Consider the following 27,493-nt stretch of genomic DNA (forward strand, 5'->3'; position numbering starts at 1 on the left):
TCACATGGCGGACTTGACCTTGAGGGCACGGCAACCAGGTTTATCTGCATGCTCTCATTGCAGGTTTCTAATTAAACCCGTTTTTGAAGAAAAAGCAACACGTTTACAGGAAGAAATAAATTAACTGAGTTCCTTTCCAAGCCATATTGTTAAATTCTTTCTATAATAATAGCTTTATTTCTGCAAGCAGTTATATTTCTGTGTTCACAAAAAGCAGGGAAAGAAGGACAAGATTTTATGACTCTTTTTCCAGGAGACCTGGCGAAGCCAAATTTTCATCAAGGTCGTTGCCCTCAGTAAGCTTAGAGAAAACACTTCAGATGTCTCAAGACTTGAAACATTTCAAAATGAGAAGGAAATGTGGAAATATACTAGGTTACATGGGTCTGTGAGACCTGGAGAGTGCTAATTCCAAGAGCTTTTTTTATTAAATAGCCCAAGCGTCCTATCCCACTTGCGGTCATCCTGTCCTCTGTGCGGAGGGGATTGAGCAGGATAATAACTCCCATTAGCACTGGGGGAGGTTTCACATGTAAATCCCCTAGCAAATGGAAGCATAAATAGAGAGCGTCCTGTTTAGTAAGTCAGCATAACTTGGGTGTTAATTTTTTTCCCCTAGAAAAGTGGTCACTTGCTAACTTTGAAGTCGGTGAGGCAGGCAGTGCTCAGTCCGCGGTGTGTGCCGGCTTTTCCTTCTCATCAGGGTTGTCCAGCATCCTCAGCCTCCTCTCCAGCCTCTGCCTCCATTCTTCTCTGAGTCTGCGGAGGAAAAACCGTGCACATGCTCAGTGCATTTGTCTCCAGCTATGCTGGTCGACTGAACCGTGGCTTTGTTTTTCTTCTCAAAGATATTTTTAAAAGAAACCCATTGTGTGTTCCCCTCCCTGTGTCCATGTGTTCTCATTGTTCAACTCCCACTTATGAGTGAGAACATACGGTGTTTGGTTTTCTGTTCCTGTGTTAAGGGGAGGGAGAGCATTAGGACAAATACCTAATGCATGCGGGGCTTAAAACCTAGATGAGGGTCTGATAGGTGCAGCAAACCACCATGACACATGTATACCTATACATTCTGCACATGTATCCTGGAACTTAATAATTTAAAAAACCCAATGCTGCCAGGCGCGGCGGCTCACGCATGTAATCCCAGCACTTTGGGAGGCCGAGGCGGGCGGATCACGCACGAGGTCAGGAGATCGAGACCATCCCGGCTAACACGGCGAAACCCCGTCTCTACTAAAAATACAAAAACAAAATTAGCTGGGCGTGGTGACGGGTGCCTGTAGTTCCAGCTACTGGGGAGGCTGAGGTGGGAGAATGGCGTGAACCCGGGAGGTGGAGCTTGCAGTGAGCTGAGATCGTGCCACTGCACTGCAGCCTGGGTGACAGAGCGAGACTCCGTCTCAAAACAACAACAACAATAACAACAACAACAATGACAACAACAAACCAATGCTTTTTACAAATGAATAAAGAAAAAAATGAATAGTCACAAGGGCATAGTCTATGGATAGATGGCTTTATCCCAAATGTAATCCTTCCCAAATTGATAGGTGGATTCTGTGTAATGCCAATCAAAATCCCAGCAAGAATTTTCTGTAGCTATCAACAAGATGATTCCAACTTCTGTATGGAAAGGCAAAAGTAGATTAGCCTTAAGAAGTTTGAAGAACGCTGTTGAAGGACTCACACTACCTGATTTGAAGCTTAACATAAAGTTACCATCATCAAGGCAGTGAAAAAACAAATAGATTATTAGCACAGAATAGAATAGAAAGTCCAGAAATAAATACACAGTAATATGGCCATGATTTTTGACAAGGGGTTAAGGCTACTCATTGGAAGATGGATAGGCTTTTTAACAAATGGTGCCGGAACATTATGTATCTATATTCAAACAATGGGCTTGGAATCTGCCACAGTCTGGACGTGTGTGTTTCCCCTCAAATTCATATATCTAATTCCTAACTTCCAAGGGGATGGTACTAAACTCTGCTCGATTATGGGCCCGGGAAAGAATGGGAAGATTCTGGAGTCCTGCTCTGAGGTCCTGGGGTTAGATAATACGCGCTTATTACAGGAAAATCAGAATAAACAGAAAAGAATTTTAAAAACTGAATTCACTTTCATCTTTCATTCTTATAAATAACGCTATAAGGAGTATAATACTTAATACTCTTTCCACATCCCAGTCTATTTTCCTCGGAGTGGCTCCCAGAGGTGAAATATTACCACTTAGAAGGTATAAATATTTTGAAGGCTCTAGGCACCTATTACCAGATTGGCTTCAGGAAAACTTCTTACTTACAACTCTGCTTAATTATGGGCCCAGGAAAGAATGGAAAGAATCTGGCACACGGACCTGTTGCTGGGTGGTGCCTGTTGCATAAACACATGAGCAAGCAGGGCCTGAAAGTTGAAATACTGTCAGAGAATGAGGCGCATGGGGCAGTACCGTCAAGACATTCACTCTGGGAGGCCGAGGCGGGCAGATCACGAGGTCAGAAGATCGAGACCATCCTGGCTAACATGGTGAAACCCCACCTCTACTAAAAACAAACAAAAAAATAAATTAGCTGGGCATGGTGGCGGGCACCTGTAATCCCAGCTACCCTGGAGGCTGAGGCAGGAGAATTGCTTGAACTCGGGAGGCGGAGGTTGCAGTGAGCCAAGATCGCGCCACTGCACTCCAGCTTGGGCGACAGACGGAGACTCCGTCTCAAAAATAAAAAAAAGTGATGATTTATTGAGCTTATATGACCTTCTACTTTGATACCTACGGATTAGTAATTTTCATAATTATATTTCTGTATCATGGTTATTAAGTATTTATCCTATATTTTAATTTGTAATCCACCTCTCCAACCTGGAGAATACCCAGGTTCACAAGCTTTTTTAATTACACATCTCTGAAAGCCTCTGTAACTAAATCTGCCTTCAAATACATGACTTTTGTCACCTAGGATCTTTTAAAGCTCACTAATAAGGGCTGCTGCCTGGGTGTTTCATTGAACTTGATGCACTTCTTAACCTAATGTAGATTCATTCATTAACAAAAGGGACTGTAACTTTTACTGAGTGTGGTGGCCATGAAAATGCGCCACTCAGATGTAAGAAGCAAAGTTGACTGGTGGCTGCAGCTTCTTTCCTTTTGTATTTGCCTCAGATCAATGCCAAGGCCAAACTTCTTGCAGGCTGCTCTAAGACAGTGACTGGGCATGGCCGTGCTATTAATGCAGGCCCGTCCCAGCAAACTGCAGAACTTCTTTAACAGGTGGCTTTGGCTCACTGACTCCCCATTACTCTGGCCAAAACGTATCAGGGCTGCCCTGCTGTCTTCCCAATCCTAACTCCTTCTTTTTCTCCTTCATGGAGGTCAGACCCGCATCACAGTCTGATGGCTTTCCTTCATTTCTCTGGCTTCGTGGTGCACTGACGCCGGCTCATAACAGTTCACGACAACCAATTATTAACTTTTCAGGAATTTTATAAGCTAATTTTTAAATATAGACATTATTAAAAGTAAATTACATAAACTTATAATTAGATTATTTTAAAACAAGGACACTGACTATGCAAAATTCATTACTTCCTAATTATTTTACTCCATTTTACAGTGTATGCTCTTCAGATTACTTAGGTCTATTTCACCTGTTATGGCGAAAGTACTACATGATGAAGTGTTACTACCAAACACCTCTTCTGAACTTGTCTTCATTGACATCTCATTGGTAGCTTGAAATAGACTGTGGTGGGAATATTTACACCATGGAAGTTGGCAAACACTATAAATCATACATGACTTGATGTATCATTTTGTTCATTGTCTCAACTAAGGTTTGGCCCTAAGGCCAAATCTGGCCAGCTACCCATTTTGTAAATAAGGTTTTATTGAAATATAGCCCTGCCCACTTGTTTACATATTTTATTTACATGTGGCTGTAGCTGCTTTCACACTACGACGGCACAGTTGAAGAGCTGCAATGCAGATCATATGACCTAAAAAGTCAAAAATATTTACTGACTGGTTCCTTTTAGAAAATGTTTGCTGACCCTTGGTCTCGACTTAAAAAAATGATGGACAAAATGTTAACATGGATTAAATTTAGAAGTGTGTCATGTCTGTAGCTAATACATTATAAATAGCAAAAAAAATTGAGGAAATATTCTTTCAGTACTAGAAAACTATTATCTTCAATGACATGACTTCTTTTCTGAATTGGATAGTAATCAAATGTTTACTTGTTGTATGATTTTTTTCAAATTATGATTGAATTGCAACCACCAGTTGGCCCAGATACAAGAGGTTGGCAAAAATGAATAAAATCACATTTCATTATTATTCTCTGTGAGAATCAGGTGGCTATATGGGATTTATAATGGGCATTGTGCATTTTCTTATTATTTATAAATTGTGCTACACAGCTTTCATATCAGTCAGACTTGTAAACATATATATGTATATACACAATACATTTTTCCTCCGGAGAGCCAGGTAAACATTCATCAGCACACCACAGTTTCCTTCCAATTTTTCATTCACAGGTGCTTCCTCCAAAAAATCTCATACACATCTAATCTCCTCTTGCCCTCTGCTTCTTAGAGGACCTGAATTAACACATTTGGTGTGATGCATTCATTCTAGGAAAAAAAAAATAGGAATCTGGGGTTCATAACTGCTATTTATTCATAACAGTTATACACTATTGCTAAATGGTAAGGAATTCATGTCTCCATCTACCCAAATGTCTTTTAAATCTTGTTTTATGAATATTCAGACACTTTGCTGCTCCTTTTTGGTTGATATCTTTCATTACTGTGTTGCTTCTGTTTATTTTGGGGTTCTCAGTAAACTGGTGAATAAAAATTTATATGTGGGGCTTTCCTTTTGAAGTAGGGAAGGTCCATAGGAGGAAGATAATGCTTAAAACTTGGCTTACAAATTCAGATACATCAGAAGAGCCATACGACTGGCATTAAAGCTCAGAGAGAACATTTTTACCTTCAGCCTAGAAATATTGGCCTCACTTTTCAAACGGAGACCAAGTAATGTTTACTATTTCTTGTTCTAGATTCTTCTGATTTGTGGAGGGGTTGTTAATTCCTAGGAGCACAGATTCTCCTTGATAAGTCTGGGGCTTACCTAGAAAGCAGGATGAGATTTGTGAGACTCTTAAGTCATAATCATAATGTTATTCCTGGAGTGGGTGAGGACAACTGGATCTATAATTATATTTTTCCTATCTTATGCTAGGCACTAAACATATGTGTCAGTTTGGGTCCTCCAAGAAGCAGATTTGTGGGAAACACCTGCGAAAAGTAAAGAAGTGAGGAAACTGAAGCAGTCAAGAATAGCCTTTAGACTTCAGCGCTGGTCTGACATCTGTGAAAAGAGAGGGGGGACATAACGATTGAGTAGGAAGAACCCAGCCCACAGCACAGTTCTGAGGAAGCTGGAGCTGGGCTGGTGGGGAGTCCCTGAGCAAATGCTGCCCCTAGGGGAGCCATGCCATGCAGGAATTGCCTGGAACTAGCACCCCTGCCACCCTCAGTAATTGGCTGGGAGTGGCCTGGGGGAAGTATGGCTTTGGCTCATACACGATAGTGGATCCAGAAAGGGAGCAGCCGGCACTATCAGTCAACAGTGCTCCCGAAGCAAATGATCCTGAAGGTCCTCTGAGTGGGGCACTTCTGTGGCTACCATGCTATGTAAAGAAGAGCAATCGAATACTCCCTGTCCTCAAGGAATTTAGAGTTGACTGAATTCTTGATCTCCCATTTCAGATCTCAGTACTCCAATCTTGATCTCTGTGCTTTTACTTTAGTATGAAAAGTCAGATGATGATTTTGCTACACCTACTCCATTCTCGTAGGCAGGAAGCATGCCTTGACAATTGTTTTTTCATAGTGGGAAGAGGCGGGCCTGAGTCTGGTTTCCCTGTGGCCTGCAGGTCACTGGCTGCATCTCTGGTCAAGGGGCAGAGCTCAGTCCGTTCACACAGGCTGACAAGCTTTGGCATACTCATTTGACCAACTCAATTTACCAGCTGCATTTCCTATCCTTTCAGTTTGAATGAAAAATCTAACTAAAAATTTTCTCCCTGCTTATTCTTTGTAGACTAACTCTTGTCTTACAAGAAGTTTGAAATAGCGATTTCATCTGGCTAGTAGATTCTGAGTCCAATATCTTATTGCCTGAAGCTGAAAACATCCTAATTGATACAACTGATAAGCAGCCTTCAGAGCAAGAGAGAGGTGAGTGGTCTTGGGGTGAGGCTTGATGCACCCCCAGATTTAACGTCTATCTGACACTGTTGAGATCTGCTAAATTATGAAGCGGTATTTTGAAGACCACACTTCTTGCCTGAAAACATTAGTAGTTCATATAAGCACTGTCCAGTTTCTTAGTTATAGCTACTGGCTGGGCACTTAGGTGTCCATAAGACTTATTATCTAAACTGAGATACTTTTGAAAATAAAAGAGACTGCAGTCAATGATTATACCAAACTGAGAGGTGCCCATCCAAACTGCCCCAGGCAAACCAGGAGGTATGGTCACACATCATGCCTATACAACACTTGACTCTTCTTGAAGTGCCTCGATCAGTTGTTTGCAAACACTTTCCAACTTCTTTGGGGGACTAACCCATCCATGTTCTGTTGTTTTTCTCTATCCAGACTCAGAGAAATTAAAGAAGTTCCCAGTTCTGGGGCCACCCACTTTGTCTTGTGATCTCACCCTGGGACCTCTGCCAGATACAGCACATCAGTTCCTAGGAAAAATGGATTCTCTCCATCCCCAGCTTCCTTCTCTAAGTCACTGAACCCACAGGTGTGTGCTTAACACACCTCACCCAGCTCTGGAACAACATCTTGCCAGATTAGCCCAGCAGAGGGAGAGGAACATAATACATAATTGGATTTGTTCTCCTGTCAACAAAGGGATTTGGTGGGAAATTTGGAGGTTTTTTTGTCTCTACTGCTCACTCATACATTTGGAACATTTCTTGATTGCATAGTGGATTGGATTTGCCTTTTATAAATGGAGGGTAGAATTTAAAAAGGTCTGTGTGTTGCGTGTGTGTGTATGTGTACATTGGAGGCTGGGCATTGTGTATAGTGGAGTTGGGAGAGACAGAGCCCACAGGGTGGAATAGGGACTCAGGGGTCTATGATAGTCATTGGTCTGCAAGTATATGTTGGGAGACTATTACTTTGTTAGGACAGTGTTTCAAACTATTTGCTCAGATCAGTGGGGATTTAAGCAAAGGGGGGCTCTGACATTTTGGTTCTAATTTAAAAATTCTAGATTTTTTGTGAAACTTGGTTCATGTGGGATGTGTATGTGTTTGCTTTGCTTTTTTGTTCAGCAAAAATAACAGTAAAACCACGAGGTTTTAATTCATTGTTTACCAAATTAAAAAAGGTTTTGAAAACTTTAATTCACAATTGACAAGCGTGATGGCTCTGGTGGGTGGCCTCGAGGCTGAAGGAGAGACAACAGGGAGCCTCGCTTCTCCGGCTCCTGGTGGTATCCTGGTTCTGAGTCCTGTGGCTGCTGCAATCATGTCTTTAAACACTTAGCTGGGGGAGACTGATGAAATGTTTCATGATGAGCCCAAAGATTTATTCTTTCAGTCATAGAAGGTAGAGAAAACTGCTCCAAACTTTAGAAGAGGGGGTCATTTCTAGGGAACATGGGAGCCTGGAGAATTCATGCATTTTGTTGTATGGACAATTTGCAATTGATTGCCATTTTTATAACTTATTTTTTACATAAAAATGGCACAGGATCATTACAGAAACTTTGGAAAAAATAGAACGCACACACACACACACAATCTGTCATCTTATTAGTCAAAAATAACCACTTTCAGTATCTTCGTGTATTTTCCTCTAATCTTTTCCCTTTACATACTATATATATAAAAGTTTTATTATCTTGACAAAAATAAGATAATATTGCAAGTTTTGCTTTCTGGAAGGGAAGATACAGCACAGGGCTCAAGATGGGATCTGGCTTCCAGTAGGCTAGTGGGCCAGGACTGGGGGACGGAAGATGGTGGGGACCACACAACAGACTCTCTTCACTTCCCTGAGAATCTACAGGATTGGATGCTCTAACATGAGACTCTTCTAGCATGTAGGAAGGCCTAGTTTTGTCCATTAGGCCACCAGGAGTGTGGCTGGAATGTTGGCAGAGCTCTTCTCTGGTTATGGAAGGAGGATCCTCTCTGGCTTAAGAAAGGATTTTGTTTTAGAAATTAACTTTGAGTTTTACACATGTGAATTACTCATGTTTTCAGCTCAGCATGCACTAGGCAGACACAGAAACATGGAATCACAGTGCTCTGCTGTGGAGAACACATGACTACCATTCCACCTGCGAGTGGACGTCCCAGCAGACAGACAGCTTGGCTAGCCTCTCCCATTTTAGGGACAGAGAACCCAGACAGGCCCAGAAGAATTGAGCTGATCCTTCTGCTCCAAGGCATTTGACGTGTGAGGGTAGGTGCTGGCCCTGGCATTCAGATTGAGGTTGACACACATGACACGTCTTCCCACATAAGCAAAACTTCATCTCTCAGCAGACTCCTTGGAATAGAACAACAAGTTCACTTGCCAGTGTGGGAAAGACCACATTACCCTTCTCCCAAGAATCTTGCTACCTATTATCCCAGATGAGGGATCTTTTTATTACACTAGTTTTTCACACATATACATATCTGTGAACCTAACCCTGAAATTTAGTGTAACCACATGTGCTAAAGATTGTAACAGAGAAAGGGCAGCGAACAGATTGTTTTAGTTTATCAAGACATAAATAACATAACTTCATTTTTTATATTAAAAAAAGTCTTCTCCATATCTGTAAGTCATTGATGCTCAATCAGGGATGACTTTGCCCTCCAGGTGGCCTTGGTTCTCAAAATGTGTGTGGAGATCTTACAGATAGCTAATGTTTTGAGGCCAAGGCTGATAAACCCTCCACAACAAAGAATTATTTGGCCCTGAATGTCAATAGTGCTGAGGTGGAAAAACCCTGGTATACTCGCAAGACTGAATGAGTGGATGTATTGGTGATGTTTTCTATTTTCTGTGTTTTATGATGTTTTGACATCTTACAAAGTTTGCTGGCTAGGGAGAGACTGCCCCTGCTAGGACTAGCCCTGTTTTAGAGATAGCAAAAGGCTTGGCCAATCTCCAGACCAACCAATCTCAAGTCTGTAGCCCTAGCCACCTCCTTGTCTAACTCTCATACACTGAGCCACTATTTCCCCTGCCCTTGATTATCCTGGGGCCAGGTACCAGGCAACTGGAAACCACTCCTATAGCCCAAATCCTGCCAGAATGACTCAAACTAGTCCTGAATTATACACTCTGCACTGCCTTGCCTTTTTCATAGAAACCCCAATAAAGACTCTGGCTAAGAGGTTCCCGCTAGCTCTTCTCCCACCTGACCAAAACCAGGAGCTTCCCCTCTGGCCTTGTGGGACATGCATGTGTGACCCCCTCCTCTGGGACCTGTGAGCACAGTGAACTTCTTCCTTCCAAGCCTTGCTCCCATTTCCTCATGAGAGCTCGCATTTCTTCCTGTCGCTCCACAGAGTTTATGCTTTCATGTCCAGCATATGTACATTCCTACAGCAGTAGGTACCAAAGAGAATTCCCTACCTCCGTCTTCATATCTGGCATATCTCTGGAAAATCCACTTTAAAAGTAATAATACAGAAACAATTCACATACTTTTTCAGGGCGCTTCTTTCCTGACGATCTTCCTCCAGTTCTCGGTAAAAAGTCTGTTTGCTAATTTCTTTTTCCCAGAAGCTTTTGAGCTCATGACAAGTTTCACAGCAGAAGACTTCTCGACGGATGTATTGATTGTTCATCCCCTGAAATATACAAGTAAAGCAAATCCCAGTTCTTTAAATAAAGCCACTCTAGGTTTGGAGTGATTAGATGAGCTTGCATGTAGACACTGCCATTTGCACTTTTTTTCTTTGATGACTGTAGACACATCACACACTTGTATTCTGAGTCTGTTTCCTCAACTGCAAATGGGAATAATAATAGCTATGCCAGAAAACATCATGAAAAATTTTGAATTAGACAAAACCAAAAAGGGTATCTGGTAACTCTTCCAAATTATCTGATTTTAAGGCTTGCCTTTTTCACTGTCTTTGAGCTATTTGACAATTTTGTAAATTATAGAAAAATTATAGTAATGAAAATGATTCATGAACAGAGAAATCCAAATAAATTCTGTGCAGTGGAATGCAATTGCTATACCTACGAATATCAATTTTTTCATTGATGTGTTTTTAAAATTTCCTTTTGACTCAGTTGTAACATCTTACTAGTTTTTTCCTTATTTATAAGTTAAATAAAATATTTGATAATCTTCATTTTATATTTGAATGTGACTCATTATTTTAGCTTTCTTAAAAAACTATCCTTTAACAGTTACTTCAGTTGTGTGTGTGTGTGCATGTGTAACATGCCCATCGTCAACAAAAGTGCTAAGCCTCATGCATGACAAATGGCCAACACCCAGTAAACAGTGTGCTCCTTCCATCCTTCCTCACAGAATAGCAAGAGCCTCTGCTGTCTATCGAGGACCCAATGTGGGCCCGGCACGCTTTACACACGGTTCCATCTGATGCTCACTATAGCTCTGTCTCCACTCACTGTTCAGATAAGGAAACTAGAGAGAGAATCTGCTTGTGGCCATCACTGAAAATGGAAGAGCTGGCATTTGAACCTAGGTCTGTCCTTCTTCAGAGCCAGTGCTTTTTGCTCTACAGATCCTCTTTGCTCACACGAAGTGCCCACTGCATTTGGAAATGGGTATGTCCGGAGCAAGCTCGTTCAGCATAAGTGTATACATCCTATGAATGGACACATATGTAACCCAAAAATGTTTGCTTTTTACCTTAACGTGGCCCACTTTCCAGATCTTAGTAGCGCCATCAGGCAGACGGACACAAATGCCTGCACGACAGAACCCTCCCTGCCTGCTGGCAGCTCCTGCTCAGAGAAGTGCTTCAGCCCTGGCTGGAGACTGGAGAAGAGACCTGGTCCCTTACTCCACAGCTACAAAGTCCCTATGATCCCGTGCAAGCTGGGTTTTCCTGGGGCACCCAAAGGATTAGGGGCGAGAAAGGAGTTTAGAAAAAGCTTCAGAAAACAGGCTGGCCGCGGTGGCTCACGCCTGTAATCCCAGCACTTTGGGAGGCTGAGGCGGGCTGATCACGAGGTCAGGAGATCAAGACCATCCTGCCTAACACAGTAAAACCCTGTCTCTACAAAAATACAAAAAAATTAGCCTGGAGTGGTGGCGGGCCCCTGTTGTCCCAGCTACTCGGGAGGCTGAGGCAGGAGAACGGCGTGAACCCGGGAGGCGGAGCTTGCAGTGAGCTGAGATGGCGCCACTGCACTCCAGCCTGGGCGACAGAGCGAGACTCTGTCTCAAAAAAAAAAAAAAAAAAAAAAAAAGCTTCAGAGAAAAAATAACATTTATTATTTTATATTTATGATATGGAATAATTTGTATTTTATTTATATTACACTTATACATATAATAGTAGAATATGATGCTCTCATCAGAGGGGCAGCAAGAGCTTCCCACGTGAAGGGAACAGCATGTGTAAGTGTCCCGAGGTAAGAAGAAGCTTGAAACTGAAAACAGCTTTGGGTATTCGATAAAGATTTTAAGAATCCGCTTCCGGTGTTCTTCCTCCTGGACCCATCTTCCAATCACCTGCTTATTTCTGTAGTCAGAGCTGCCCTAGAAAAAACTGCTGAGCATGTGGGTGGGTGGTGGCAGCGAGGCAGGTCAGGGTATGGACGATTGAAGGAGATGTGGGGAGAGAAGAGGGAGAGAACATTTTCCTCAGTGCCAGCTGCTCTGCGGGTGGTTCTCACTGGTCACACACAGCTACGTGAGGGCCATTGTTTTCTTATTTAAAACATTTTTATTTTTTATTAAACATTTAAAAATAATTTTTAAATATATTTTTAAATTGACAAATAAAAGCTGTGTATAATTGTGTACAAGATGACATTTTGAAATGTGTACACATTGTGGAATAGTTAAATTGAGCTAATTCACATCTCATTTTGCACATAAAGGAGCTGATTTTCAGAGGCATTGATAGATGGTGTTGAGGTTCCACAGCTTGAGAGCAGTGTGGCTGTCAGGACCTGGAGCCTGCACTCTTCCTACCGCTCCCAGACACTCCCTGGAAAGAGGAAGTTTGACTTAGGTGCCCTCTCCCACTTCAGGCGCTCAGTGACCTTACCCTTTCCTGTGACTGATGGACGCTGGGGTGTTTGTGACTTAGAGTGATAGAGCTTCTTGAACAGAAGCTCAGTCGTATTTTGTTTTTAATACATTGAAGCAATTAATGGGTGTTCAGTTATTCAAGTTAAATGACCCCCTTCCAAATTATCTTTTTCATATGAAGAGCTGGCCCCTTTGGAGTATCTCAGACATTGAGGGTCTGAGCGTGGATTGCTTTTCTACTTTCTGGGTAAGGGAAACGCTCACATCCAGTCACTTTCTGCAGTCTTCTGGGCAGGAGCTGCGCCATGGAGCCTCTGGAATTTCTCTCTGCACCCTGGGACTGTCCTCTAGCCTGACCCGAGCACACGCTCCTGTCTTTCAAGGGCATATTTCTCACTTATTTTCTTTCCCAGGCTAATCATTCAGTACACAGAATTCTAATAAATTTCTAGCCACTGGACATTGAAAGAGAAGCCACTAACAAAATACATCTGATTTTACATTTTCATTCATAGAACTAGGGTGTGGAATGCATGCCCTCCTCTAGCAATTAGGTTTCCTGTGGGTTTTGTTCAGGCTCCAGGAATATCTAAGGCATCTCATTTTCCTGATGTACAAGTTCAAGATAAGAAGACAGTGCTTGCTTTTAACTGTGAGGAAGGTGTTAAATGCAGAATTTGCAATGTAAGTATGCCAAAGGTAATGCCTTTTATATGCATAATATTTTCACAGATTTTTTTTAAATTACAAAATACCCCTAAAGATTACAAGTTCATATTAGATACCTGGTATTTAGAAAAAGGATAGCTTGGTCAAACAGGTACTCATTGAAATGTTCTTCTTTTCTCAAAATTGATAATGAACATTTTATTCTAAAGAACTTCATTATGAAGACAAGAGAGGCCCGTGCAGGAACACAGCCTGCTTACATCCGCATGGCATTTTGCATCCTCTCTGTTTGGGAGGAAGGTGTGGTTTGGATATGGAAGGAGGATTTACTCTAGCAGATACTGTAGTTGCACAGTCATGAACTGGGTTACAGAAAATAGCTGGAAGCAGGGTGGTGTCTACACACCCAGGGAGTAAATTAAATCAGGGTGCACCTGGGCCGGACGTGGTGGCTTACACCTGTAATCCCAGCACGTTGAGAGGCCAAGGCAGGTGGATCACGAGGTCAAGAGATGGTGACCATCCTGACCAACACAATGAAACCCCGTCTCTACTAAAAAAAAAAAAAAATACAAAAAATTAGCTGGGCGTGGTGGCACATGCCTGTAATCCCAGCTACTCAGGAGGCTGAGGCAGGAGAATCGCTTGAACCTGGGAGGTGGAGATTGCAGTGAGCTGAGACAGCTCCACTGCACTCCAGTCTGGGCAACAGAGCAAGACTCAGTCTCAAAAAAAAAAAAAAAAATTACGGTGAACCCAAAGGAAATCAGGCTATGAAGAATCTGATGCATGCCAGCTCTGCTTCTCATTCCTTTTTGATCAAAAAACACTTCTAGGGTCTCCATTTTCATAGAGTAGCTTGAGAGTAGTGGGCATGAGCTTTGGAAGGACTTGGGAGGGGACGTGAACTCAGACGTCTTCAGGGATCCGTTAGCATCCCAAAGGAGTGAAGCCACTGGGAGCAGTGGCACTAGGTCTTGAAGGGCACGTGCTCTGCTTCAAGACATATATTCCAAAAGGGTCCAACACCACACTGGCCGGAGAAAACACGGCGTTTGGCTGGATGCAGTCAGAGGGCCACCTACCTGCCCCTCCTAGTGGATGCATTCTCTATCTGCACATAGAGCCTATGTCTTTCTTCCTTAGCTTTTCTCGAAACCTCCTCCCTGTGCTCTCCCTGCAGGGCACCCTGAACTATTTTGCTTTCTCTATGCCTTCCTCCTTCCTACGCTGTCTCACAGGGCAGCTCCTTATCCTGCTTCTGCACCCAGGCATGCAGATACCACTCTGGCTGGTCAGGCTTGCTATTGCTGTCATTCCAGCAGGAAGCGGGATTGGAGTTCTTCACCAAGCCACAGCCCACCCACTAGGGGTCATGTAGACACAGCTGTCCTGCCTGCGAAACACAGCTGCATCCCTACCTCCCTTGTCAGGCCAGGAGGCTGCATCCTGACAACCAGGATGGAGAGAAAGCTCAGTGGAGGACTTGCACTGTTGTGACTTTGAGCAAGAAAGCCCTTCACTTGCTCGGAGCCGCTTTCCTTAGCCATGAAGTGGAGATGAAGTGTGGTAACATACAGGAAAGTGCCCCCAACACAGCCCACCATTCAGTCCCCAAATGCCCCTCCCTACATGCCACATGCTTGTTCAGGGAACTCACAATGCATCTCCTGATCCCTGGCAAGCATCAAAAGTGCTAACTGAATTTGAACCACCACCTAAATACAGTCTCCTTGTCTTTAGTTTATACATGATATCAAATGCTTTGCTTCTTATTGACTCAGCTCATATTGAAGGCTTATTTGTCTCTGTTGCTAGGCTGTAAGAATTAGAAAGCCTTAGATCATGGGGATAAGAGGCTTCCCATCTTGTCCCAGACCCAGTGCCGGACCGCGTCCAGAGAAGCCTTTAGCAAAGCTCTTGGTGATGAGTTTCACCCTTACATCACTTAGGATCTTATATTTGTGGGCTCTCTGTGGTCAGGCCCTATAATCACATTTACTGAGTGATGCTGAACATGTTTAAGGAGCGACTGGCTTACTAAAATTGACAGTTGCCACTGTGCTGACTCTTGGGCTCAACCCCTCCATGTTATTTCACAGCCTCACTGCTTGTTTTGCTGAAAACTGCTGGTGAATCTGAACTTCAGCAGGTGCAAGAACTTCTGTAAAAGAAAGTGCATTTTGTTTGAGAGGAGCTGTGCCATCTTCTTCCTTCCAGTTTTAAAAAACTTGTTTTATATTTATTGCCCCATTTACTGGGCTCGCTGTAGCTGGTATGGCCCTCTTTGAACAGAACTGATAGCAATTTTAGAAAAGCGTTTTTAGGAAAACATCAAAATAAGGCAGGAAACAGGAAATAAAAGATGTCTACATTTCCCTGGCGGTATTGATGGAAAACCTAGGCACTGACAGTGGCTCTCTCTGCCTCTGCACCTGGCCCAGGCAGAGAAAATCATTATCTCTATGCCATATGCATATGGTGCTGCCCCTGTCGGGGCTCAAATGAGAGTGGAAAGGCGCTGCTTTCTCAAGTTGTTCTCTCTGTGTGACTGGGAAGAAGGGAAAGCCGCTGTGATCTCCTGTGGGCTGGATCAGTCGGGTTTTATTGTCACAGAAATAAGAAATACCAAGCAATGTGCAGACACATAAACCCATTAGGTACCTGAACCTTCCTGAGCCACTTTTAAAGATCTATGACATTAAGCTCCTACTTTTTACATGAGCAACTTTTCAAACTCAGGTGTCTCCATTCTGTTCTTGTGCAATTGATTTTTGTTTATAAACTCAATTTCAGAGGTGCACACTCACATGCCTTCTAAGTTTCCACTTGCTACTTTCATCCCATGTGTACGCAGATGGAAGAGAAGAGACTTTTCAGGAGAGCGTGTATGTCTTGATGTCTTTTTGTTGTTGTTGAGATGGAGTCTTGCCCTGTCGCCAGGCTGGAGTGCAGTGGCTTGATCTCAGCTCACTGCAACCTCCGCCTCCTGGGTTCAAGCAATTCTCCTGCCTTAGCCTGCTGAGTAGCTGGAATTACAGGTGCACGCCACCACGCCCAGGTAATTTTTGTATTTTTAGTAGAGACAGGGTTTCACCACATTGACCAGGATGGTCTCAGTCTCTTGACCTCGTGATCCGCCTGTCTCAGCCTCCCAAAGTGCTGGGATTACAGGTGTGAGCCACAGCACTCGGCCTTGATGTCTTTTAAATTCCCTCTAAACCTGAGATTCTCTCAGAATATAAAATCATTTATTTTTCTTAGAACCCAGATAACTGTGTTGTCTTCCATTCCCCAGGGGCTCAAAAAGCAGGAGCAGGAAATTTAAATAACTGTAGTGTCCAGAAGGCCACATACTTGAGTTATTCTGGTTATTTTTATAATAAACACTTAGGAATATTATCTGCTTCTGACTCCCACCTCTAAAAATCAGGTTTACTGCATTTATCTTTTTGTTTCCCCAGTTTTTATAAACTCATGGGTAGAGGGCAATAGTTCTCCTTTTTAAAGTATAGACAGTTGGAGGAAATGCATTGGTTTTGGAAAATGAAATTCAGCCCTGCAACAACAGGGCGTGGAAGTGAGCTCAGAAATGGAGCAGGTCTGCCCCCACTAAGTGGTCAGACAAAACTGCCTACCATATCTTTGCCTACTGGCTGGTGGGCTGCAAGTCTGTGGTATCTGGCTTATTTTTATGCTCTTTATTGAGTGCTTACTGAATACCTTTTATTCTTCAAAGCGCTCTACATCTCACCTTCAATTCTCACAACTCTCTTCCTCATTTTACAGAGGAAGTACAAAGAGGCAAGCCACTGCCCAAGGTCAACTTGTTGATGGTGATGGAGCTGGGATTTAAACCACACCCAACTCCAAAGCCCGTGTCATCACCAGCAAACCACCCAGCCACGGGACAGAGAGATGGCGGCTCATGACAACAGCTGGGTACCGAGAAAGCAGGCATCCAGTTAAATCTGTTGAGAGCAATGCGCAAGTCATCACTGCTTTCTCAAAGCAGAATTAGATTAACTTTCTCCCAAGATGATTCCCTGCACATCACATCAAGACACACATCCCTTTTCCTCTCCGCACTTTCTGTCGAAGTGCTCACTGTGGCCAGTTTCATGTGGATCATGGTAAGGATAAACAAACAAACTAAAACTAGACTCCCTCTGACACCGGCACCAAACGTGTTTGTTTGTTTAGCCCCCTCACCTGGAGATTCTGCTTCCACAGGTGCGGGGGACTCACCATCACTACATTTCCACTCAGGTGGTCTTTTTCACCCACAGTGAAAATATCTTTAGGTTCAAAGTTTCTAGGTCTGGGAGCTAAGATGGCTCCACCTGCCTGTGGTCCGTAGGCATTTGGACGGATTTCTCCTCCCACCCCACCTTCAGGCCCCACTGGACAGAGGGCAGATTGAGCTTCCTCCCGTTCCTCTTTCACCTTCTCAGATGGAAGTTGGAGTGCAATGTGGGAGTGCTCTCCTTCGTTTCTTGGCTTACCACTTTTTCAGAAAACATTTTCTTTTTCTCTCTCTCTCCCTCTCTCTCTCGCCTTCTCTCTTTCTTTCTTCTTTTTTTTTTTTTTTGACAGGGTCTCCCTCTGTCACCCAGGCTGGAGTGCAGTGGCTTGATCTCTGCTCACTGCAACCTCCGCCTCCAGGGTTCAAGCAATTCTCCTGCCTCAGCCTCCTGAGTAGTTGGGATTATAGGCACGTGCCACCATATCCGGCTAATTTTTTTTGTTTTTAGTAGAGATGGGGTTTCAGCATGTTGGTCAGGCTGTTCTCAAACTCCTGACCTCGTGATCCGCCCGTCTCAGCCTCCCAAAGTGCTGGGATCACAGACATTTTCTTTTTAACTTCCCCTCCAAAATTCTGTCAGTCTACTTGAATTTCAGTCTTGAGTCCCTCTGCACAGTCTCCTTATAATTAACATCCTTCAAAGCCACCTGAGATTTCGCCGGCAGTATATTTGAGTCTTAGGAGGAGGCTCAGGGGAAATACAACATCGTCTGGGCAATATGAGTGAGTTCTTGGGTAGCTTGGAGTTTTAACTAAAAAAGGACTTACATAGGAGAAAGAAGCTTATACGGGACGTGTCCACAATAACCCAGCCCTGTTATTCCCTCAGAGCTTACCTGAATTCGCTGGGGTGACACCAAGTCATGAAAAAGGAACACACAATTATGAGAGAAGTCCCTGTGACTTTTAGTCCATATGACCCTTATGAAGCTTTCTTTTATCGCATGAAAAATGCATTGGTCTGAGAATTAAATGAGACAATGGAGCGTGAAAAGTACTTAACATAGTGTCTGCTCAATAATAAACGTGTATCATCATCATTATCTATATTTCTATTAGCAACCTGCATTGCAGATGGTACCAAATGCCATCTCATTTAATCCTCAGCATATTGTGCTACATTTTACTATTCCTGTATTTGTGAGCGAGAAAGTGAATCTGAGAGGTTGACTTTCCCCAAGCTCCAGAGCCAATGATGGGGAGAGCCAGGAGTCCAGACCTGCTGATTTCACAGCACCCAGAATGTCTATTCATTGGGTGCTGACATCACAGAAGTGACAGTGAACGATGAATCATATTTGGCAATTGCTAATGTGATCTTAAAAATTATCTCACTCAATGATATCAAGAGCTCAGGGAAATAAATCTTGTTATTTTCTCTGGAACCAGACCAGAAGCCAGGGGTATAAGGTTTAAATTCTTGTCTAAGTCACAGAATCAGTAAGCGCTGATACTGGGCTCTGAACCCACAATGTCTGATGCCAAAAGTCCTGTCATCACCTCCCACGGTTTGAGCCACTTCCCTCCTTCATTTAGGGGAAAGTTCGTGGGACTAGTTAGCATCTGTCATCGTAGACTATAATTATTCTAAGATGCTCTGGAAGGGTCTCACTTGGATCCATCCAGGTCCATTCTGGGTGCTCAATCCTGCCAGGTTGTGGGTGGGGTCAGGGAGCCTTGCTGACTAAATCAAATAGGAACCTCACCCAGGAGAGGAGTGATAGGTACCACTCCAGGGATCAGGATGAGTAGGCTCATAAACATCAGTCTAGTTCAAGAACTAGATTTCGGCTGGGCATGGTGGCTCACACCTGTAATCCCAGCACTTTGGGAGGCTGAGGCAGGCGGATCACGAGGTCAGGAGATCGAGACCATCCTGGCTAACACGGGGAAACCCCGTCTCTACTAAAAATACAAAAAATTAGCTGGGCATGGTGGCGAGCGCCTGTAGTCCCAGCTATTCGGGAGGCTGAGGCAGGAGAATGGCATGAACCTGGGAGGCAGAGCTTGCAGTGAGCCGAGATCACGCCACTGCACTCCAGCCTGGGCTACAGAGCGAGACTACGTCTCAAAAAAAAAAAAAAAAAAAAAAGAACTAGATTTCATCATCTGTTCAAGAACTAGATTTCAAAATGCTGTAAAGGTCAGTATTGAATCAACAGAACATGGACAATTACAGGATTGCATCAGTGTTATAGAGTTCCCAAAGTTGATGAGTGTGCTGTAATTATGTAAGAAGATGACTGTGTTCCTGGGAAGTACCCACTGAAGCATTTAGAGGGGAAGGATTATGATGTGTCAACTTATCTCAAGTGATTTATAAAAGATATAGATTGACAAGGCAAATGATAAGCAGGGTAAATGGTAATGATAGGGGCATCTGGCTAATGCTATAGAGGAATTCTTTGAATTATTCTTTCTGTAATTTTGAAATTACTGCCAAATGAATGTTAAAAAGTAAACACTACTTTTACCTCCTTTCAAGAGAAAAATTGCTATTTACTTTGTTTGTCTTCCATTTATCCCCCTCCCTGTCACAACTTCTTATGCAGAGCCCCAACCTCTGTAAATAAACCCTGAACACATTTTGTAGTGTCACTAAGTAACAAAGGCTTAAAAAAATAGGTGAAGGGCATTGCAGAATCAGTCAACTTGAGATTCTCAATATCCAAAGAGGGAACAATATGCACAACAAAATAAACAACATGATGTTAGTTACAACCCAAAGAACGAATTCAAATTGATACAAATTATTGAAATAAACAAATGGAGGAGAAAAAAACAACTATTACTTTCAGAAAAATTCCAGTGAATAAGTGTAGAAAGAATGAGGAAAAGAGAAAATCACCATGAGAACACCACAGTAATAATACCACAGTAATGATTATTGCAGGCAGAATTCATTGATCAGTGGTAAAATGAGTGGATGACACTTTAGGGAGGAACACAATGCTTGCATGACATCAAAGATATGTCTCTAAAAATTTAATAATTACTGTGGTGGTTTTAACGTACGATCACAAATTATTTGATACTCCCCCTCTCTCTAGAAGGTGGAGTTAAGTCCCCCTCCCCTTCAGTCTGGGATGAATTGGTGACCGAGGAGAAAGTAGTCACTTCACAGTGGAGAAACAAATATCCCCTTAAATAAGTGTGGTTAAGGCTCTCAGCGCTACTAATAAGTATTGTGGATATCATGTGTCCCTTGATGTGACATGATGTGACACACTGACTCTATGATGCGCTTCTCCTAACACCAGAATGCTGTCTATTCATGAGAAAACTGAAGACTAGCTCAAATTCTGGAATATTTTACAAAATACCTGAACACTGTTCATTTAGAAGTGTCAAAGTCATGAAAGATAAAGACTGAGAAACAGTCACAGATTGGAGGAGAATAAGGAGATATGATTGATAGATATATACACCAATAAATGCAACGTGGTATCCTGGACTGGATCCTGGAACAGGAAAAACAGACAATAAGTAGTGGAAGACTGAAAGAATCTGATAAATTCTGCAGTAAATTTTATTGCACCAATGCTAATTTTATTGTTTTGATAAATGTACCATGGCTATGTAAGATGTTAATATTAGAGAAAGCTAGGTGACAGGTATATGGGAACACGCTGTACTATCTTTGTAACTTTCTCTAAATCTAGAATTATTTTGAAATAAAAAGTAAAAAGCACATGCATCTTCCTGACACCACCAGCAGACAGGAATTAAGGAGGATTTTTTTCCTGAGAAACATCTTCAATGCACACAGAGATAGTCCGTCCTGGAGCCAGCAGTGTCCTGCTGTTTAGCCCTGTGTCATGTGTCCAGGACTAGGAGTTAGGAGACACACCCCCCACACTCTTTATAGGGCAAGTTACTTGAACTAAGTCTCTGTTTTCTCATCTGTAAAATGGAACAATATGTACTTTCCCAATTAACCAGTTTTCAGTGGAAAAGGCTGCTGTGAAAAATGTTTTACCTGACACAATAAATGCTTAATAAAATCCTGGACTGCCTAATTTATATCCTTATGTGGATTACTGATAGGTCAGAAGCCACAAGCTCAGAAGCCTGTGGAGTCCTGGTGTGTTTAGAAGGCTCTGTGGCAAATTCTCGAATGCATGGCTTGTTTCAAACAGACACTGCCACTCAACTCCAACTGACTATTGCCCATGGGGCATGGTCCCAGAGTTGCCCAATATTCAAGTTTTTCAAAAGAAGCTGGAAATCTGATTTTTAAAACATTATGTAATTTCTTTATTTTTAAATGTTGATGATAATTTACAGACATTTGGAAGCTCTGTGCAGAGCATCAGAATACGTCTGTTGGCTGGACTTGGCCTTTGGGTCAGTAGTTTTTGAGGCCCACATGGATTAACAGAGAAAACTTCTGAGTTCCCCATGGACCATATAGCTAACTATGCCTTAGCTTCCTGGAGAAACATACACTGGGTGCACATAGAGTTGAAATAAAACAAAGTGAAAGCAACTAGAGAAAGCACCACCCCTCCCCAGTTACTGTTAACCATTGCAGTTTTATTGGTCACAACCAGGCTGTTCAATTTGATGTCTAGTCACTTAATTGTGACTAGAAGGGAACTGGGAGGTCCTTAAGCTCATTCTGCCATGCACAGAGATGCTCCTGGGTTTGCCTCTATGCCTGTTTGGATTGGGACCAGGAGCCAAGGCAGTTCTCTGTTCTCTGGGGCTTTGACCCCATAATCTTGTCCCTTCAACTAGACCCTTAACTACTGTGGGGCAAAGACCTTACTTAATATGGTGCCCTTGGCCCGGTGTGGTGGCTCAAGCCAGTAATCTCAGCACTTTCGGAGGCTGAGGCAGGTGGATCACCTGAGATCAGGAGTTCAAGACCAGCCTGGCCAACACAGTGAAATCCCATCTCTACTAAAAATACAAAAACTAGCCAGGCATGGTGCCCCATGCCTGTAATCCCAGCTACTCGGGAGGCTGAGGCAGGAGAATTGCTTGAACCGGGGAGGTAGAGCTTGCAGTAGGCTGAAATCGTGCCACGGCACTCTAGCTTGGGTGGTAGAGTGAGACTCCATCTTAAAAAAAATAAAATAAAATAAATAAATTTTTTAAAAAATGGTCCCCTTCACATGGTGTGCTCAGTGGACAAAGATCCCATCATCCCCTCATGCCACTTGCCAGTCAAAATTCTCCAAAGAATTTAGAGCTAAAAGCAATTACTTCTCTAGAAAAGCTTATATTCTGCTCCTATTAAAAGCTTTTAAAAAGGCAAGGTGGCTAAAATACGAAAATTGGCTAACATATTGTTTCTCCCCTCTGCTTCACCAAACTGCCAGTCCAGTGACTATCTGGCCTTCACTAATCAATGTGACTTTTTTCCTGAACAGGAAACGGGCTATGTGTATTTCTTAAGAGTGGGCTCTAGCCAGGAACTGACTTCCCAAAATAGCTGCGTTTTCAGAAACATTGTTTACTTTTAGAAATGGACTACGTGGAACGAAGGCTCATGAGTGATCTCCGTCAACCTGTTGAGTGAGAATAGAATTGCGGGGTGGATGTCCCACATTCCTGCCCCGCACTGTGTGCTTTCCATCAATCAAGTGTAACTCCTTAGAAATTTGAGGCGCCCCAGAGAGGCAGCCAGGTCTAAATGGAGCAGCCCCCGGAGGACACAGTGAGGCGTCTGGAAGAACAGCACACTCAGCACCCTCGGGGAGGTGTGGAGGGAAGCGCCCCGGGAAGCAAAGAGCACGGGGCTCCTAGCGGCTTGGGCTTCCCTCTCTTAGGCTGCTTCTCCCTTTGTTTCCCTTTTCTTGGGCTGTTCTACATATTTGGGATGCACATGGAAATTACTGCATGCCATCATTTATTCAAAGAAAATCCCCAGCATAATTTGGTCAAAGAGTTAACAAAGTTTTGGCCGGGCTCAGTGGCTCACGCCTGTAATCCCGGCATTTTGGGAGGCCAAGGCGGGCGGATCACGAGGTCAGGAGATCGAGACCATCCGGGCTAAGAGGGTGAAACCCTGTTTCTACTAAAAAATACTCGAGTATAGCGAGAGACTCTGAGTGTAGTGGTCTCACCCTGAATAGATTTTTTTTTTTTTTTTTTTTTTTGAGAAGGAGTCTCACTCTGTCACCCAGGCTGGAGTGCAGTGGCGCCATCTCGGTTCACTGCAAGCTCCGCCTCCCGGGTTCACGCCATTCTCCTGCCTCAGCCTCCCGAGTAGCTGGGACTACAGGCGCCCACCACCACGCCCGGCTAATTTTTTGCATTTTTAGTAGAGACGGGGTTTCACCGTGTTAGCCAGGATGGTCTCGATTTCCTGACCTCGTGATCCGCCCACCTCGGCCTCCCAAAGTGCTGGGATTGCAGGCGTGAACCACTGCTCCCGGCCAAGAGTTACAAAGTTTTACACTGTTAGCAAAGATGCTCCTTTAAGACTCTGTTTTTAAAAATGTGAATGTCGTTTTGTGCACATGGTAAAATATTTCAAAAAACACTGAAGGATATGAAATAAAGAAGTGTTTCCCGTTTTACTTTACTGCAGTCAGCAACACTTCCCAAAGACACCCACTGTTAATGATCTCATATTTGTATTTCCATCTTATTGGAAGCATATATATGCATATGTATGTGTACAAAATATTGTTTTTGCAAGCAGAGCCATACAATAAACACTGTTTTGCATTTTGCCTTTTTCAACTAAGAAAATATTTCCTTGCCAGCATACATTGTTTTTCATGGCTGTGTAGTAATCTGTTTATGGATATGCCATAATTAACCATTCTAGTATGGATGGACATTTGAATTAATTCCTGCTTGGGTCTATTACAAAAAATTCCAGAGTAAATCATGTTTTGTTCACATCTGTAAGTATATCTGTAGCATAAACTCCTAGAAGTATAATTGCAGGTCAAAGTCCATGTACCCTGAAATGTTTACAACATAATTCCATATTGCCCTCTGCTGTCACAGGAGTGTTGGAATGTTTGTGGACTTAGCAGAACTTCTTCTGTAGAGGTCCTTCCAGTCTCAACGGCATAAAAGTATGGGCTGTCAATGTATTCACCTCTTAATGAAAAGACAAGCACAGGTTTAGGTCTTGGACTCAGGAGAACATATCTGAATGGACCACCTTAAGACAGACCCTGGAAAGCAATTGGCTTTTCTAACTCAAAAAATATGTGCTGAATTAATGAATTGATGAGTCATGGCAGGGCCCATAGAGCTAAGTAACTAATACATTTCTCAGTTCAATTTTGCATCAAAAATAAAAAATAATTATAATTTAAATAAACATAAACATTAATCAGTTTCATTGCATTCTTATGCTAATAGGACATATACATAGTTTGAGATAAGTAAAAAAAAAAAAAGTTCAAAGTCCTAACTGTAAATAGTTATTTTAAATAGTCAATTAAAATTTGTTTCTCCTATTTGCTTTGAATGCTATTTGGCTTAGAGTTACCATATTAATACTAACATACAGTTATTTCTAAAATACATGTTTGATGCTTTTTATTTTATGAATTTCATTCACTTTTTTGAAAAGTTTTTTTTTTTTTTTAAGAGTTTGGAAAAGATACGTAACTCTCCTCATCTGTGAGTTGAGGTGTTTGATCTACAGATTCACTGAGGTCCGTCTGGCTCTAACAGGAAAAAATCATCAGCCTCAAGTTCAAAGGAATAATCTGTATCTTCAAAATTACAGGGGCTTTGTGTTTCAGTTTTTTCACCTTCAAATGAGGGTATCTAGTTGCTTTGCACATATGTGAAGGGCAAATATCAATAATTAGATAGGCTTTAGCAAAAGGAGACTGTTCTTTGATAAATAAGCAATTCTGTTTCTCTTTATCCCCCCACCACCCCCAGCAAAAGTAGTTTTTTCTACAGTGTACATCTATTGAGACGATTAGTTATATTTTCAGTAAAATGTTACCAATTTGGAAAAGTCATAATTCCAGTGGCAGTTCTTAAGTTTACTTTTCTAATTAACTTACACTTAAAGAGTGCTAGAACTCACTTTTATAATAAAATTTAAATTAAATATCAATTTAATCAAATAACATTTATTGAAGCTTGACTTTGTGTGAGGCTCATGCACTTGAGTCTATCTGATGAGGGGCTAGGGAAGAGTCAACTGTATCAACTCAGATGAAAGGGAATTCTACAGTTGAATTTCCCAGGTCTCAGGTTAGTCAAGTAAAAACCCCAAATTCATGATTAATCCCCCCACCATCAGCTTCCTGAGAAGCTTCCATGATCCAGCATCTACAATGAACATTTCCTTGGGACTAAATTTTCCATCAACCAACATGAGACATATCTTTATTTTGGTTAATCTCCAAAGAGCCTTGCTCTGTGAGATTTACCCGAATTTCTTGCTTTTTCCACACTCTTTAACATGAAATTTCTGCATCATTGACATTTAGGAAAAGATGGAAAAACATCAGAGATGGAAAAAAATCTACTGGCCCATCTGTTATTCCCAACTGGTACAGCGTAGGTGTTCAAGGTGAAGAGAAAATGAATTCAAGTGGTCAATAAAGGACACACATATAAGGGGTGATGTCTGTTTCCATTTTCAGCCCAAGTTGCGAGATGTTCCCACACTTGACAACACAAGCGCAACATACTGTACCTTAAAGATGAATTTGCAGGTGGACAGATACCCCGCTAGGGTGCAAAGGAGGGCAAGACTCCCGGGCCTGCTCTTGATTCCTCAGGTCCGGCTCGGGAAGGCCACAGATGCTGTCCTGAAATCACATTGTTGCAGCCCTTATATATGGAGTGGAGGAGTTACAGAAATCCCTTAACCTTTCAAGGTCATTTGAGCCAAATTAGTACCAGAACCAGACAATATCTTTCCAGGGACATTGTAGCCTTCCCTCATGGTGAGAGATGGCTCTAAACAAATCTCATCTCTTACTACCCCACCCTCCCCAGAGAAGGCGAGCTTCTGTTTTGGCAGGTCCCACGAGTACTATGACTTGGCCCGAACCAAGAGAGATGATTTAGAGCATAGGCTGGATTATCCATGTGCCGTATTCCCCTGTGACTTGTGAAAAGCCAGTCTCTGCACCTTGCTGTGTAAAGGGGACTGGAATGGTGGGACGAGTCACATTTGGGTGTAACATTACAGGAAGACTTAGAGAGGCATCTGGTTCTTTGGAGCCATTAATCCTTGAATGGAATCTGGTGATGACATATCATGGTCTGCTGAGTTCTCTACCAGTTGGAGCAGGAATTGACCCTGGTGAGTGTTTTCCAATAAAATGCATCCAAGTGAGATCAACTTCTCATTTTAGAGTGGCTCTTATCCCAGGATGGAGGAGCACATTTTGTCCTTAGGAAAAACATTTAGAATCCTCACTCATCTGATAACAAAAATAGCTTTGGTTTTTATCAAATCCTTTAACTATGCTACTAGTTGCACACCCATTACTTGGTTCAGTGGAGTATAAATTTATAACTTACATTATACATGACAACCTCATCTAATATTGATGTTCAGATGTTATCCTGCTGAAGTGATACTTAATGTTGAGTCTGTGAAAGTGTTTTAATAAGCCCATTTACATTAAGCTGGATGCCTTATTTAATAGCAGAACCAAATTTTATAGATGAATTTTTTTTTTGGTAAGGAAAGAGAGGAGTTAATTCTGAAACTATCATGCAGGGTCCCACCTATATAAAATCAACAATTTAGAGAGAAAAAACTCAACAAAAATGTTTCTAAGGAGTATACTGAAATCACAGAAGTGAAGTTATATACATATTTGTATATTTCCACTTAAGAAAATATAGAGAAACTTGAATAATTAGCAGCTAACATCACTAGGTGTTAGTTTCCCTTCCTTCGTCCCTCCCTCCCTCCCTCTTTCCCTCCCTCCCTTCCTTCCTTCCTTCCTTCCTTCCTCCTTATTTACCTCCCTCCCTTCCTCCCTCTTTCCACCTTTTCTTTCTCTCCTGTGAAAGTTATTTTGGCTACATGTGATGCCTCAGCCTTTATAGAAGCCATTAGCAAGACTCCAAGAGAAAGGTTATCAAACTATTTCTTATGTGGTGTTACTCCACTTGGCTTATAGCAATTCTGTAAACACTGACTTAATCTACTAATATAGAATCTTGCACAATTAACAATTTGTTCCACTTTAAGGAATGAGCATTTATGCTCTTCCTAGTTCAACTAAGGTTTTAATCTATAAGTATAGGGATGTCCACATTTTGATCTTGAC

At 42.4% G+C, this 27,493-nt stretch overlaps 1 protein-coding gene across 1 annotated transcript; it reads right to left on the reverse strand.

Annotated features, from left to right (window-relative positions):
- Window positions 1-161: 161 nt before the first annotated feature.
- LOC129047318 (protein FAM240B) lies at window positions 162-26,013 on the reverse strand. Its single transcript, XM_024252002.2, has 3 exons — window positions 25,897-26,013; window positions 9,748-9,893; window positions 162-759 (listed from the first exon to the last, which is right to left on the reverse strand). The coding sequence occupies exons 2-3, from the start codon at window positions 9,888-9,890 to the stop codon at window positions 666-668; spliced, it is 237 nt and encodes a 78-aa protein (XP_024107770.1). The 5' UTR covers window positions 9,891-9,893; window positions 25,897-26,013; the 3' UTR covers window positions 162-665.
- Window positions 26,014-27,493: the final 1,480 nt, after the last annotated feature.

The sequence above is a fragment of the Pongo abelii genome, chromosome 13, assembly GCF_028885655.2.
Source record: "Pongo abelii isolate AG06213 chromosome 13, NHGRI_mPonAbe1-v2.0_pri, whole genome shotgun sequence".
Taxonomy (NCBI): Eukaryota; Metazoa; Chordata; class Mammalia; order Primates; family Hominidae; genus Pongo; species Pongo abelii.